Here is a 13,499-nt window from a genome sequence, read left to right as displayed (position 1 = left end):
ATACTTTTAGTCGTGAAACAGCAACTACCAAAGAAAACAGAATATAATTCCCTTAGACGTAAAACAACATATTTTTTGGAGAACCACTTGTTACGTTTGCATTTTGTTAATTTTTTTTAGTAACATTAGAAAAGGAATCTGGTCAATTCTTACATGTTACATAATGAAGTATTGTTCAAATCCATTAAGGCAGCCAGATCATAAAAGTTGTCCTGAAGTCAAAGCAATAGTAAGTCGCTAAGGGAGTCATTCAACTTGAAATATCCACTGGAGGACAGAACCATAGTAACTTCTCAATAAGTTAATTACATTCATACATAACTGCACAGTGCATATCATAATTGGTGTGAGGGGGAGATTCTACTAAGTGGGCTATTCTATTCTAACCACTTGGTAAAGTTTGGGGTCATAGTTGAATGATAGAAATGTCAATGTGAAACATAAACCTTTAATGTAAAATACAAATGCTTTACTTGAAACCCAGGAAATGTCCCCAGAATTTTTCTTGAACATAGTGCAATGGGGATTATTTTACCATGATGAATCCCTTCTTTTTTAAGAAAATCTATATATGAGGTGATGCTATAGTGGTTAAGAAGGAGAGTGTGCAGACATTAGCTTCCTTTACAAAGGTCATTCAGTAATTGGCAGGTAGATAAATGACCAATGTTCCAATGGGAATAGTAGTTAGTGATTCTTAAACCTTTCTTGATGACACAGAAGCAGCAACCAACTCCCATGGAGCCACTGAGTGAGTGTTTCTGCCCGTTTCCTGTTGAATAAATGAGGATTTATCTGTGAGCTGCTGGTGTCTTCACGTCTGTGTTCATTTGCCTTTGAAAAAAGAGCTGTGGGGAGTTGCCACAATGGAGTCATTGTCTTTTTTCACCGTAACAGAAACTCATTACCTCAGTTTGTGAATTGACCCTCTGGATTTCTCAGTGCATTAGATTTGTTCTTGATAAAGAGAACATGTCAGAGGTTGCGGCTATGGTAGATATGCAGCAGATAAGATTGTTTCTTGATAATTGTATGACAAATGAAATGTCCCGTACTGAAATTAGATACATGTATTATAATACTGTTCAAGTTCTGTAGTTTGACATATTAACATTCAAACTACTGCTATTACTAATACAATGCCCAACTCCACTTTTTGTTTAGACCACCACTCTGATTGGCCTGTTGAAGACAGCTAGGCTCCTGCGTCTGGTGCGTGTAGCGAGGAAGCTGGACCGCTACTCTGAGTATGGGGCTGCAGTCCTCATGCTGCTCATGTGCATCTTCGCACTCATTGCCCACTGGCTAGCCTGTATATGGTACGCCATTGGCAACGTGGAGAAGCCCTACTTGGAGCACAAGATTGGCTGGCTAGACAATCTGGGCGTGTCCATAGGAAAGAGATACAACTATAGCGACCCTAACTCTGGTCCCTCTATCAAGGACAAATATGTCACAGCACTTTACTTCACCTTCAGCAGTCTGACCAGCGTGGGCTTTGGAAATGTTTCCCCAAACACCAACTCAGAGAAGATCTTTTCCATCTGTGTCATGTTGATTGGATGTGAGTAGGTTTTGGCCTTTTCTTTCATTTTCTCTTAGCATAACTTTATTCTGCTTGTATCTGGCGCAGCATTTAAAGTGAACTAAGTCATTAACTTTATTTGATTAGATCTATTGCATGTATGTCCACCTTGGACATGCAATCCCTCATTTGTGGTCCTTCCTGATGTTTCTTCCTAATTCAATCTTTTTGGGGGGAATTTTTCTTTATCTGAGTCAAAGGTCTAAGGATAGAGGATTGTGTGCTGCACAGATTGTAAAGCCCCCTGAGGCAAATTAGTGAGTTGTGATATTGCTATATGAATACAAATTTGACTTGATTTGACTTGACGAGATAACAGAATTCTAACTTACCTCTTTCATTGATCATTGTTTGTGTTTCAGCCCTCATGTATGCCAGTATTTTTGGAAACGTCTCTGCCATTATCCAGAGGTTATACTCGAGTACGGCCCGATACCATGCTCAAATGTTACGGGTCAGGGAGTTCATACGCTTTCATCAGATTCCCAATCCACTGAGGCAGCGGCTGGAAGAGTACTTCCAACACTCCTGGGCCTACACCAACGGCATTGATATGAACACGGTAAGTAAAAGGGATCACCACATCTAACTGTCAATTTAACTGGATAGCATGCCCAACAAAATAAACTGATCTTGAATTTAATTAAAATTGATTTGAAATGAATTGAAATTGAATGACAGTAGAAATGTTGAATATGCAATATTCTAAAAATAGCTTTCTTTCTCTTGTCTGCTTTTCATTTGGATTAACATCCCTACATTGGTAAGAGCAGGAGGTACATGTTTTTATTTCTTGTCATTTTCATGGCACTGTTTCAGCACCGTTTAAAATATTAACCCCATTATCCCGACAGTGTCAATATTAGAAATGTCCATCACTCACAGTATATGCATGATTTGTGTGAATTCATCCAATTAGTATAGCCTATTTCATATCTGAAAGCAAATACATCATATTTTAGAGTGAACTATGTAAGTATAGTAGCATGCACTGAAATGTAATTTTGTCTTATTTTAAATCCACATTACTGAAATGTTATTTGCAATAACCTTATCAGTAACTTTTGCAGGCAACTACGATATTCCTCAACAATACATGTGTTAATGTGCTGCTCTTTTATTACTTTTAATGTTAATGTTGAGATTGAAACAGCGCAAGGTTTTCATTTCCAGGTAATTTTACCTAGTTTGATCAATTCAGGAAATAGAAGTTTAGATTTTTAGAGTAATAACCCACGATTGAGTGTTTCCTTACTATTTAAGGCTTTACAATCCAATAGCTCCTCCTACATCATATAATATATAATATATTCCATATTGGGGTAAAGCATACAAGTTGTGATTATTAAATGTGGTTACTGGTCAGAGAAGTTGTAAGTTATAGGTTGTGTAAAATGAATAATGTTATGCAGTCAATTATTTCCTTTAAATTGATGCCTACATCAAAAGCATTTTTAATACATTTAATCCATGGTTTCTACAAATTAATTGACCTAGGATATACAAATGGTGGCTTCTTTGTGGCTCATATTATATCATACAATGCACAGTTCCTTAACTCAGATATGTTGTGTTACCAGTTCAAGACAAGAAAGCAAAAACAAATCCAAACTGAGCAGGCAGTGTGGGTATTTGGGGTTATTTTTTCATGACATTTGGTATGAAATCGGAAATTGTTACATCTTGATATAATTTCTATAAATGCGTCTTCATTAAGAAAGACTATGGTGTCCTATTACCCACAAGGTTGTTCTTCCAATAGACCTTGTGACTGTTTAATCCACATTTGTTTTCCTTATGTCCTTTTATCTGTGCTATTGTCAAGCTAAATTACAACTTCTCTTTGTAAAAGTGCATTCATCTTAACACTCCTCACAGTTTCCCACCGGCTCGCAGAGCAATCTCTTTGAAATTCAGTATTTTGTGCAATTTAACTCACAAATTGTATCTGCATCACAGGTCTTAAAAGGTTTTCCTGAGTGCCTGCAGGCAGATATCTGCCTTCACCTCAACAAGAGTCTTCTTGACGACTGCAAAGCGTTCCAAGGAGCCTCCAAAGGCTGCCTGAGGGCCTTGGCCATGCACTTCAAAACCACTCATGCCCCTCCTGGAGACACTCTGGTCCACAGTGGGGATGTGCTCACCGCTCTCTACTTTCTGTCCCGCGGCTCTATTGAGATCCTGAAAGATGACATTGTGGTAGCCATCCTGGGTAAATACAATCCTTGCTTATGTGAAGTATGGTAATAGCCAATACTAAATTATCAAGGGATTGTTATCGCTTTTTGGTGGATGTATTTATCTCCTTTGAGACAAAATTGTTTTTGTGTGACCCTTTATCAGTTTCCATCATCAGCATCAATAATCTAGTGACAGTCTCGATTGTTCCCAAAATGTAGGCCTATCACATAGTGGTGTGAATAACTGCAAAAGTCACCTCCCTGTTGTCTTGAAGATCTGCCAGCTGATTGTTGAGTGTCAGCATCAAACCTGTTGAGACAAAGACAAAACCCCTTATTCCTCTGCTTTTCACTGAGTTTCAAAGAGGAAGTGGTGCTTCAAATTCATATTATTCTGACCGTAGTGCTAGTTTTGTGAGTTTGCATGAGTACATATATTGTCAGTGCTATCAATAGTATATTATATTTAGCTAGACTATACACATATGGTTCCTTTTTTGCATCTTTTGGAATTAAAATAGTAGTGTTTACATTTTGTATGAAAAATATGCAAAGTTTGCTTTCACCTTTGGCTTTTTGTGAAGGGTATTAATTATGTAGTTTGCTCTGATTGATTGAAACATTTGAATAATTGATTGAGCTAACGTCCTACTCTGTCCAGGATGCTTGATATTTTGTTCAGGAAAGGGTATACAGTGCAGTGTCCTAATGGCCACACACACAGTTATAGGAGGCTCAGCGCGACTTGTGTGCACATCAAATAATCAAAAAGAGCAATACACCACATTCAGTGCATACAAATAACAGCAGACAACTAGCTGTGTGACGATATAGTGGAGTAATGTCTACCTGAGCAGAGAATGAAGTCGATCTCCCTCTGTGTGTGTTGTTATCTGAGCTTCTCCATGTTTTGTTGATATAGGCGAGCCAGGGTTTAGTGTATGTTCGAGCATTGCACTGCTCTCATATGACAGTTAAGGCTGATATTGCTGTTCTGACCGACCGCGTCTTCCTGAAAGCGTAGCACCCAGTCTCCGGTTCCCATTCAGGTAAACACTGCCAGCTCTATCAGCACATTTGCCATAGTTTTTTGAGAGCCGTGAGAGGTAATCGAAATATTCCAGATCTTGTATTACTTACACCTTGCATAATTTTCAGGTTATTGCAGCAGCTAAACCACTGTGTTCACACTTTTTGACAAGAATGGCAAGGCGCCTGCCGTCCCCCATGTCTGTCCTCTGGCCCCTACGGCTGTTCGTGTGACAAGTTTGAGAGCCTGACATTTGTATTAAGTGGCTCTATGAAAGGTTGTTTGGCAATTTTTAAGAGCATGGTGAAATAGCTGCCACGTTTTTTGACAGCACAGGGAAATGACATAAATCTGCAAAATTTACGAAGACATTTGCTAGCTCTAAATGTGTAAACTATTTTCCCCAGCAATATAGTAGTACTAAATAAACATTACTCTTATTAGAATAATAAGTATTTATCTTTTACTTCACGGGTTAACCCCAACAAGGTGCTGCCGGCCAAGCCTGGATTAAATTTGCCATGAGATGAATGCTTTCAAAAGCTGCAACTGACAGAATGGGGTTTAAGCTAAACTAGTGCATCCCACAAAATCCATTATTAACAAACACACTGGTAAAGTCACTGATCTCAAAGATCAACCCCTTTATAATTGATACAAACATAATGCTCCATCAGCATAAATTTGCTCTAATTTGCTTGAAAAAACTAAACTGTTCCAGCTCCTTACAAGTTAGTGGTCAGTCGATAGCACTAAAGCATTTTCTTCCAGTAATGAGTCCAACAAGACTGCCAGCATTGTTCCTCAGGTGAGGAATTAGTCTCTTACACTTCCATTCAGGCACTGATGAACTAAATCCTTGTGCTCAGAGCTGCATGTGGGGGAGCGATAAACCACTCTGTGTGCTGTGATAGGCACACTGGCAGCCAGCGCATCATATCGCTTTCTGCTGAACCTTTGCTTACAGTGTTGGTATTTAGTGAGCCCCGGGACCAACAAAGGATTCGTTCGTCATGACCTTTAAATCAGACCTGTCGTCCTTTGCAAAAATATACCCTTAGCACGGGAAACTCAGATGGTACACAACTTGACTTCTGACAAGTTTGCTTAAGAATTGGCTTTTTTTTTCTTTGAAGTACATCAAGTATGTCAATCCCAATCAAAACCTCCTCTCCCTCCACATCAAAGTTGCTTTGAGTTTGCAGTTATTTCTCAGCATAAATAATGGATCAAAGACAGAAAGACAACTGATGTGCTGCCTTGGGAGAACGTCTATAGAGAGAGGGAAGGCTGTTTGAGTTTTATTATCCACAAAAACAAACATGTCTGTGCCCTTTAGTGAGGGCCTGAGGAATAGCGAGATAAATCCCAAAAGAAAACAAAACACAAGTTATTCTCTATATGGGTACCTGTAGATGTCAATCCAGATAACAACACCGATATGTACCCTATACCAGTAAACATTTGGAGAAGATGTATTGTCTCTGTGTGTGTTGATATCAGGAAAAAATGACATCTTTGGAGAAATGATCCATCTGTTGGCCAAGCCTGGGAAGTCCAATGCTGATGTGCGAGCTCTGAGTTACTGTGACCTGAGCACCATTCAGAGAGAAGATCTGCTCGAGGTGATAGACATGTACCCAGAGTTTGCCGACTATTTCTTCAACAACCTTGAGCTTACCTTCAACCTTAGAGATGAGTCTCCAAAGGTAGAGGATATTGCATTGCTGTTATAGGAGCAAATTATTGATATTATCATTTTAGATTGCATTTATCTTCTAACCATTCTACATTTATCAATGTGGTAAACTCATTGTATTAATTAGTATATTATGATACTCACATTGTTGCAGCCCTCAAGCTCCCATGGCGGTGATTCAGATGGCGAGGGCAATAAGAACATTAAAAGAAGGATATCCTTTACACCAGAGGCATCTAAAGGTAAGTGGAAACTAATTTGCACATCTCTCGTACAGCCTCTTGTGGTTGCAAATGTGTTCTTTGTTATTGTTAACTGAGTGGAGCTCCCTAAGAGCATCTATTCCACATGGAATACAGTACAGTGTTTTTCCACTGATTCCTTTTGATCGCAATCTACAGGGGAAAGCAAGGAGGTGGTTAAAGACTTGAGGAGAGAGAGGGAGTCCAACTCGTGCCTAAAGAGAAGTTCAGAAGTCCTTAGTACCCCTCCACCCATGGCCCCAGTCCTGGACTCAAATCTTGTTGTCAGAAACAACGTGGAGAGAAGACCTTCCTTTGAAGGTGATGTATTTTTGTTTTACTGATGAGTATTTTGTTAGCGTAATCTTTCCTGTTTTGACAAGAACTTGTACAGACGTTACACCAAAACAGTTTGTTCTGGGAGCTTCAGGTGCCCAATGTGCTGTATAAGCCGGCCAAGCTTTAAAGACATAACATTTGCAATAATTTAACATGTCGCTTACAAGTATGCTTGATATTAATTTGCAACTTCACTCCCTCTAATGAAACAGAAATACAGAAAGATGAAATTGCAAATGTATAGTCTTCTTTCTTTTCTCCATGGAGTCTGCCTCAGAGGTATAAAATATGCTACAGTAACCGACAAACCTGATATATAAATTGCAGGATTGTGTATGGGCAAAGCACATCCCACTGATAAGAATGACTGAGAATAAAAAACTGAGTGACAGACTCAAGATATTGGTAATCTCTACTGCTCGACGACAGATACAAAACATAAGGCTGCATTAGGGCAAAGGTAAGTGCCAGCCATGGTCAAAGCACACACAACATCCAACAAGGGTCGAGCCACCTGCACAGACTGCTGCACCAGATAGTGTATTCATAGAACGCGTGCGTTTAAAATCACAAAGGAGGCTGAACACATATCAGTGGACAGCAAGCTGAATACTAGCAGGTGCCCTGCAGAGATAACAACAAGGTTGGTTTGCTACTGGAAAACATTGCGTTAATTCTCCCAGTTCAAGAGCTTGATAGATTGCAACAAAGAACCTACCCGTAGCTCTCATGTAATGATTAATTACCTCTATTTTAGTGGGGGGTTTTGTTTAGTAATGACGTTGTTCTGACCCACATGTGAGGATGTAAAGCATGTGTGTTGGTTTGGCTTTCCAGATCTGTGCTGTGATAAATGGGCCTGTAAGAAATCCACGGACTACCTGAATGAGTCAGCACAGTTCCAGGACCTGAGAGAGGACGATAATTCTGCCAGTGAGATCACGTATGGAGAGGTGGAACAGCGCTTAGGTCAGCTTCAAGACCACTTAAACAGGTACACATTTTCAAAGTCAGCATACAAATGGTTGATCCTTGTGTAAAACACATTAAAGGTGGATTACACCAGAATTTGAACTTTAATAGTTTATAAACCAGTGTATGAAAAAAGTGCTTTCTTTTCTTTTACGGTCTAAATGGTTTCTTTTTGTCACCAACACAGAAAGTGCTCTACTTTTTTTCTTCATCATTGATTTATCCAGTGCTTAATTTGTAAAGCTGTTGCATAACAGAGAGGAAGCTTTGTCAGTGGGTCAGCGGGAGAGAAAAAGTCACTCAAAGCATCAAATATCCATAGTGCCTGAAGCACAAAGGACAATGCGTAGGTTCTAGCTGTTGAAACTAAACTAGCTGTCATTCCAAACAAGACATTCATTATTTATATTTATTAAACAGAGCATTCACAATAATCACTTACAATTGGGGGGAGACACATAGAAACTGCTGTTAATGCCAGTTTGCATCGCTGTCTCTCTCTCAAAACCTTGACATGTTCTCTGTCTGTCTGTCTGTCTGTCTGTCTGTCTGTCTGTCTGTCTGTCTGCCTGTCTGTCTGTCTATACAGTTTCAGTACTATGGACAGCGCCAAACTGCTACACCAACTGTACTGTATGCACTCCCACAAGGTTTATTTCAAATGTTTGGGGAGTTCTCAAACTTATTGAAAAAATAAGTAGGAATTGAAAACAGTCTGTGCCAAAATGAGAAAAAGCACTTTTTTAGGCCCGAGGGCATGACGTATCTTTTTTTTATATGTCATCGTGTCGGTGAGAGCCGTAGCCGACAGCATTATCTTTTCGCTCTCGGTAACGTCTGGAGGGAATTTCTTCAAATGTGGCACCAACATCCACTTGTACTTGAGGGTTACTGTTCCAAATTTGATGAATGAAGGTAACTAACCTCACAAAACACATTTTTGGCTACAATCCAATAATTCATATGCTAATCATGAACATTTCTAATTACAAAGTGTCTAATTAGATACAATTATGAAGTGGAGACATTTTGGACAGACTTGGAGGTAAACTGCAAGTTAGCGGTTTGCGGAAGAAAACAACAACAACATGGTGGTAATTTTAATTGGTCATATTTTGAAGAAATAATGCAATAAAATCTTTGGTTATTCTTATTAATTATTCTGCCATTACATTTTCAGTTTGCGACTTAATTATAACAGTGTGCCTTATATTTTAAAGTTGTCACCTCCTACACTGCTAAAAGTAAGCCACACTCTTCAATCACCGGCAACGTGTAGTTCAATTGCAATGTTCATGAGTGGGTGGAAGAAGACAACTAGCTGGCAGGAGCCGTTGTCGGACTCAGAGTGGGTGGCTGGATTTACTGGAAGCAGGATAGTGTACAGTACCGCTGCAGAACCGGAACATATTAAACTTGAGAATGAATTGGTACAACGTTTTGCAGAGTTTGTAGTACTCAGAATCTAAAACTGATGACTGAGAACAGCGTATGTGTGAAACATCTTAGAACAAAAGACACTCTAGCTAAACTCACCGTAATCTAAACAATAGATGAGCAAGCAAGCTACCTTTCCAGAGTGAATATATTGCATTTTAGTCTCATTTTCTGTGTCAAAGAACTACATTGCCCATAGTTTTAACAACACACCTGCAGCTTGCATGACACCTGAAAAAGACAAACAAATGAACAGCAGGTGGTATTTTTAGCTGGGATAATGACAGAGAACAAGAGATGGCATCAGGGTGCCGGAAATACCGGGCTGGCTCATTTTATTTCACACAAATAAAACATTTCATCCAATACACGCCACCTGATCTTGTTTTTTTTCCCACCAATTCAAGCTAGCTGCAGGATGAGCAGCACTTTTTGTTAGTTGTAGCACAGTGTCGCTGCTTTATCCCTCATCAGTCATAACCTATAAACAAATACTGCCTTAATACAGCACAGAAACACAGTAGAGACATAGCACATAGGGCATTGCCCATTTACATTAGAAGGAATATAGGTACTTCTAAGGTTATTCAGAATTACCCAGTTTTGCCGTACGCTCTAAATAAAGAGCTTGGATGACATCTACTCATAATTAGATTCACCAAATGAGTGTCGTAAAGTAATTTTCACAGTGAACGGCCAATTCACACCTCCCCAGAAAGCTCATCATCACACCTAGCATGAGCAGTGTCTTCGGTTTACTATTCTGGCAGAACGTGTTTCCACTCCTTTGTCATCTCTTCAACAGTCCACTCTGGAGCTCAATGTAGAGCTCGGGGAAGTACAGCTGGGTGAGTTTTCATCCGTTGCATGATCAGACTTCATCTCCACTGTGATCATCTTTCGTTTTGTTTTGTTCTTTTTGAGGCTGGAGTCTCAGCTGATGACAGATATTCAGACTATCCTGCAGCTGCTGCAAAGACAACCGACACTGGGACCTCCAGCCTACAGCACGGTGACTGCCAGTCCAGACTATCACAGACCTGCTGTGAAGGTTCAGCCGGTTGCACTGACTGCAAGCCACTTTTTCAGCCATACAGGAACTCAAGTAAGGAAGTTTTCAGAGGTAGAGACAGTTTTTTCCCACACAATAAGTTATTTTTGCACGTGTTCAGAGCACAGAAGTCATACATCAGCTGGCTTTTATAATCACCGATCACATTCTCAGCATGTCACCAGTGGTGTTGAGGGAGACAATGAGGCAATCTAATCTGACAAGCTCCCACTGTTTCATATTTCTTTGCTGCAACCTGTTTTGAATGATTAGTATGTCTGCCACAGTGTTTGCCAGGAAGTCTGGACAATCACAGAAGCCAATCTGAGCCACTGTCTGACACCATCTCAATTGTCTGGATGACATAAGCCTCAACAATATGGGAGTCAATATATGCTAAAACAAGTAGTAAGGTTTTCTGTATGTTGAGATGTTTTGTCTTGGCATCTATTTTTGCACAATTTACCTTCATTTTACATACAGTAGTTTGTATTTAGTTTGTTTTTTGTTTTTATATTTCAATAATTGCTTTTTTCTGGAATTTACAACTTGATTCAGTAAATACATGTTATATTCTGCCACTCTTTTTCTTAGGGCCCCAACCACAAACTGGAGAGAACCATTCAGGAATCCAAAGACTCTCTGTCGAGCTTGGCCAACGTGAATGCCCCCATCGAGGGCAGCCTTACAGCATTGCTTGTACAAAGACACACAGAGCCGCAACAGCAGATCACAGGGCATCAACAGTCTGCACTGATCCTTCTTCCAACTGAAGCCTCTTCCACCTCCTCATCCTCATCATCCTCAGCCCCTTCTGACTCCAACCTGAACACCACTGGGCTCAAAAGACCTGTCTCAGACTCAGAGTTTCCAAGGCCATAAACCTTCCAGGAGCACGGTGTTCTAATATCTGGGTTGGATTGCTGTTGTTACTTTTTAAGTAGCAGCTTTTTATCAGCATGTTGGCACAGACATCTGTATTGTTCTTTTGCAATGGCTTGGTAATAGTTGTAAGGTGTTTCTGTTATTCATTATGCATGTGGATAAAATACTGTTGATGCAGTTAACAGTGTGTTCAACTGTGTTCTGCAGTTATCAGTTTAATAACAATGGTTACATATTGTAACAGTAGTTATATTAACACAGAAGCCCTCGGATGGACTCTTTAGGCATCAGATTCACATTCAAAATGCACACGTACATGCGCAACTAATCGGAATGAACCTATTAAGCCACACCCTATAGAGTGGCCCTATAGAAGGACAACACTTCCCCATTTACTAAGGCGAGAGCTTCCAAACTAAGTTCAACTTAAACAGCAGGAATGCTGGTTAAAGAGCTCCACCTGGCTGTGATAGAACTAGCACTGCAGCACCTAATCAACTTTCTGTTTCAACCAGCTTTGTTCTCTAATGGGCTCTAATGGGCTCTGTACCACTCCTCGTGACGCAACATGCTATGCCCCAACACACAAGTCACACTGGGCTAGACTGAGGGGGCCAGGGTCAGCCAAAGCGAACACCACACGTACTGTATCAAATCGGGTTTGCACTTAATTCGTGGACCCCAGGACGAGAGAGATGTGTCCCTCCCTTTATCAATACTTGCTAACAGTATGCTGCTGTTATCGCAGAGCTAGGACTCTGACAAACAAGTATGATGGAGGTATGTCAACATGGCAGTGCGTGTGTTTTATATTCATAAGCAAGAGGAGCTGACTGACTTACCTCACATTAGACGGGTCCCAATGTCCAGCACTCCAGGCATCCGTGCATCACATCACGTGCTTCTTAGTAGCTCCATTTCTGTCGTCAGAGGAGGGGAAGATTATCTCCCAGGAAGCTGAGTGTCAACAGAGAGCAGTTAAGATAAGATAATATACTATACTATATTACTACTATTATACTACCCACTGCAAAGTGGGCCTGGAGACAGATAAATGCAATTGATCACCTAGCTTCATGTACTCCAGTTAGTGTGAAAAAGTAAGTAGCGATAGAGACTTCAACTCAAATTTGTAGTTGTAGTTGTAAGCTAAAGGCAGCCCACCTCTGTCACCAGGTAGTCCAAGCTGTTTTCAAGTCCAACCTGAGACTTGTGAGCCAAAGCTTGGGCCCTGCGCTACTTTGTGTCCTCGTTGCCATCATACATGTACTGCATGATTACGTAAAGCATGAGAAGGGGACTTTGTCACAACAGGAAAATGGTGACATAGCCATTCTTCCTCCAGTTGAAATCTTTGTCTGGCACCTGACTTGAGGCGCTGACAAGGCCATAGGTCAGAGCACACATGGTGAATCTCTTCTGCTGGGATACTGGCCACATGTACACCCTCAACAGTCAATAATGAACCTGGCAAGTCCTGTTAGAGCCTGTTTGAGTATAAAGCTTGTGTGTGATACAAACTCTACCCCTGAGAGGGCCTGCATATGAACAGATTATACTGTTTTCTGCAATTATTAGTGTAATACAGCATTATTATAAAGGTGTGAGAAAAGTTGTCTTGTCCTTAGTTGTATGCCCGTCTTCTCTAAAGTGTGACTCAGGGGTTATGAAAAATTGCACTGCATTATATAGCACAGTATCAAGTATACTAAAGTTTTCTTCTTTAAAACAATGTGCATTATTACTGTACAACACTGACGTGCACCTACTGCACGACATTAAGCCAACAGAACACACCATACATGCTTGTCTGGGTAGTTTTTATAACATGCACAGTATTCTGCTGTTATCTCAGAGCTAGGACTCTGACAAACAGGTATGATGTAGGTATTTCTGTATGGCAGTGCATGTGTTTTCTATTTATATATTTACTGTTTTGCACTACTTATGAGCCCAAAGTAGCATATTACAATATAAAATGATGTCAGCATATTTGTCTCTTTTTAGGATGCACTTAAAGGATGTGTTTGATGAGAGGGGAACACATGGAAAGTTAGTACTTGCGCATAAACAGGCCCC

At 40.2% G+C, this 13,499-nt stretch overlaps 1 protein-coding gene across 1 annotated transcript in view; it reads left to right on the top strand.

The window, feature by feature from the left end:
- Positions 1–11,417, top strand: part of kcnh7 (potassium voltage-gated channel subfamily H member 7) — a gene marked incomplete at both ends in the record, with an annotated part of 32,383 nt that extends 20,966 nt beyond the window's left edge. Inside the window, 9 exons of the mRNA XM_079231134.1 lie at positions 1,165–1,564; positions 1,948–2,147; positions 3,545–3,797; positions 6,299–6,504; positions 6,649–6,736; positions 6,896–7,057; positions 7,913–8,069; positions 10,409–10,589; positions 11,130–11,417. Coding sequence (XP_079087260.1) covers positions 1,165–1,564; positions 1,948–2,147; positions 3,545–3,797; positions 6,299–6,504; positions 6,649–6,736; positions 6,896–7,057; positions 7,913–8,069; positions 10,409–10,589; positions 11,130–11,417 — 1,935 coding nt within the window. The remainder of the gene's footprint in view (positions 1–1,164; positions 1,565–1,947; positions 2,148–3,544; positions 3,798–6,298; positions 6,505–6,648; positions 6,737–6,895; positions 7,058–7,912; positions 8,070–10,408; positions 10,590–11,129) is intronic.
- Positions 11,418–13,499: the final 2,082 nt, after the last annotated feature.

Source organism: Taurulus bubalis, assembly GCF_910589615.1.
Source record: "Taurulus bubalis genome assembly, chromosome: 15".
Classification (NCBI taxonomy): Eukaryota; Metazoa; Chordata; class Actinopteri; order Perciformes; family Cottidae; genus Taurulus; species Taurulus bubalis.
Note: the sequence above shows the minus strand (reverse complement) of the source record. Positions and strands in the feature narration are given on the sequence as shown.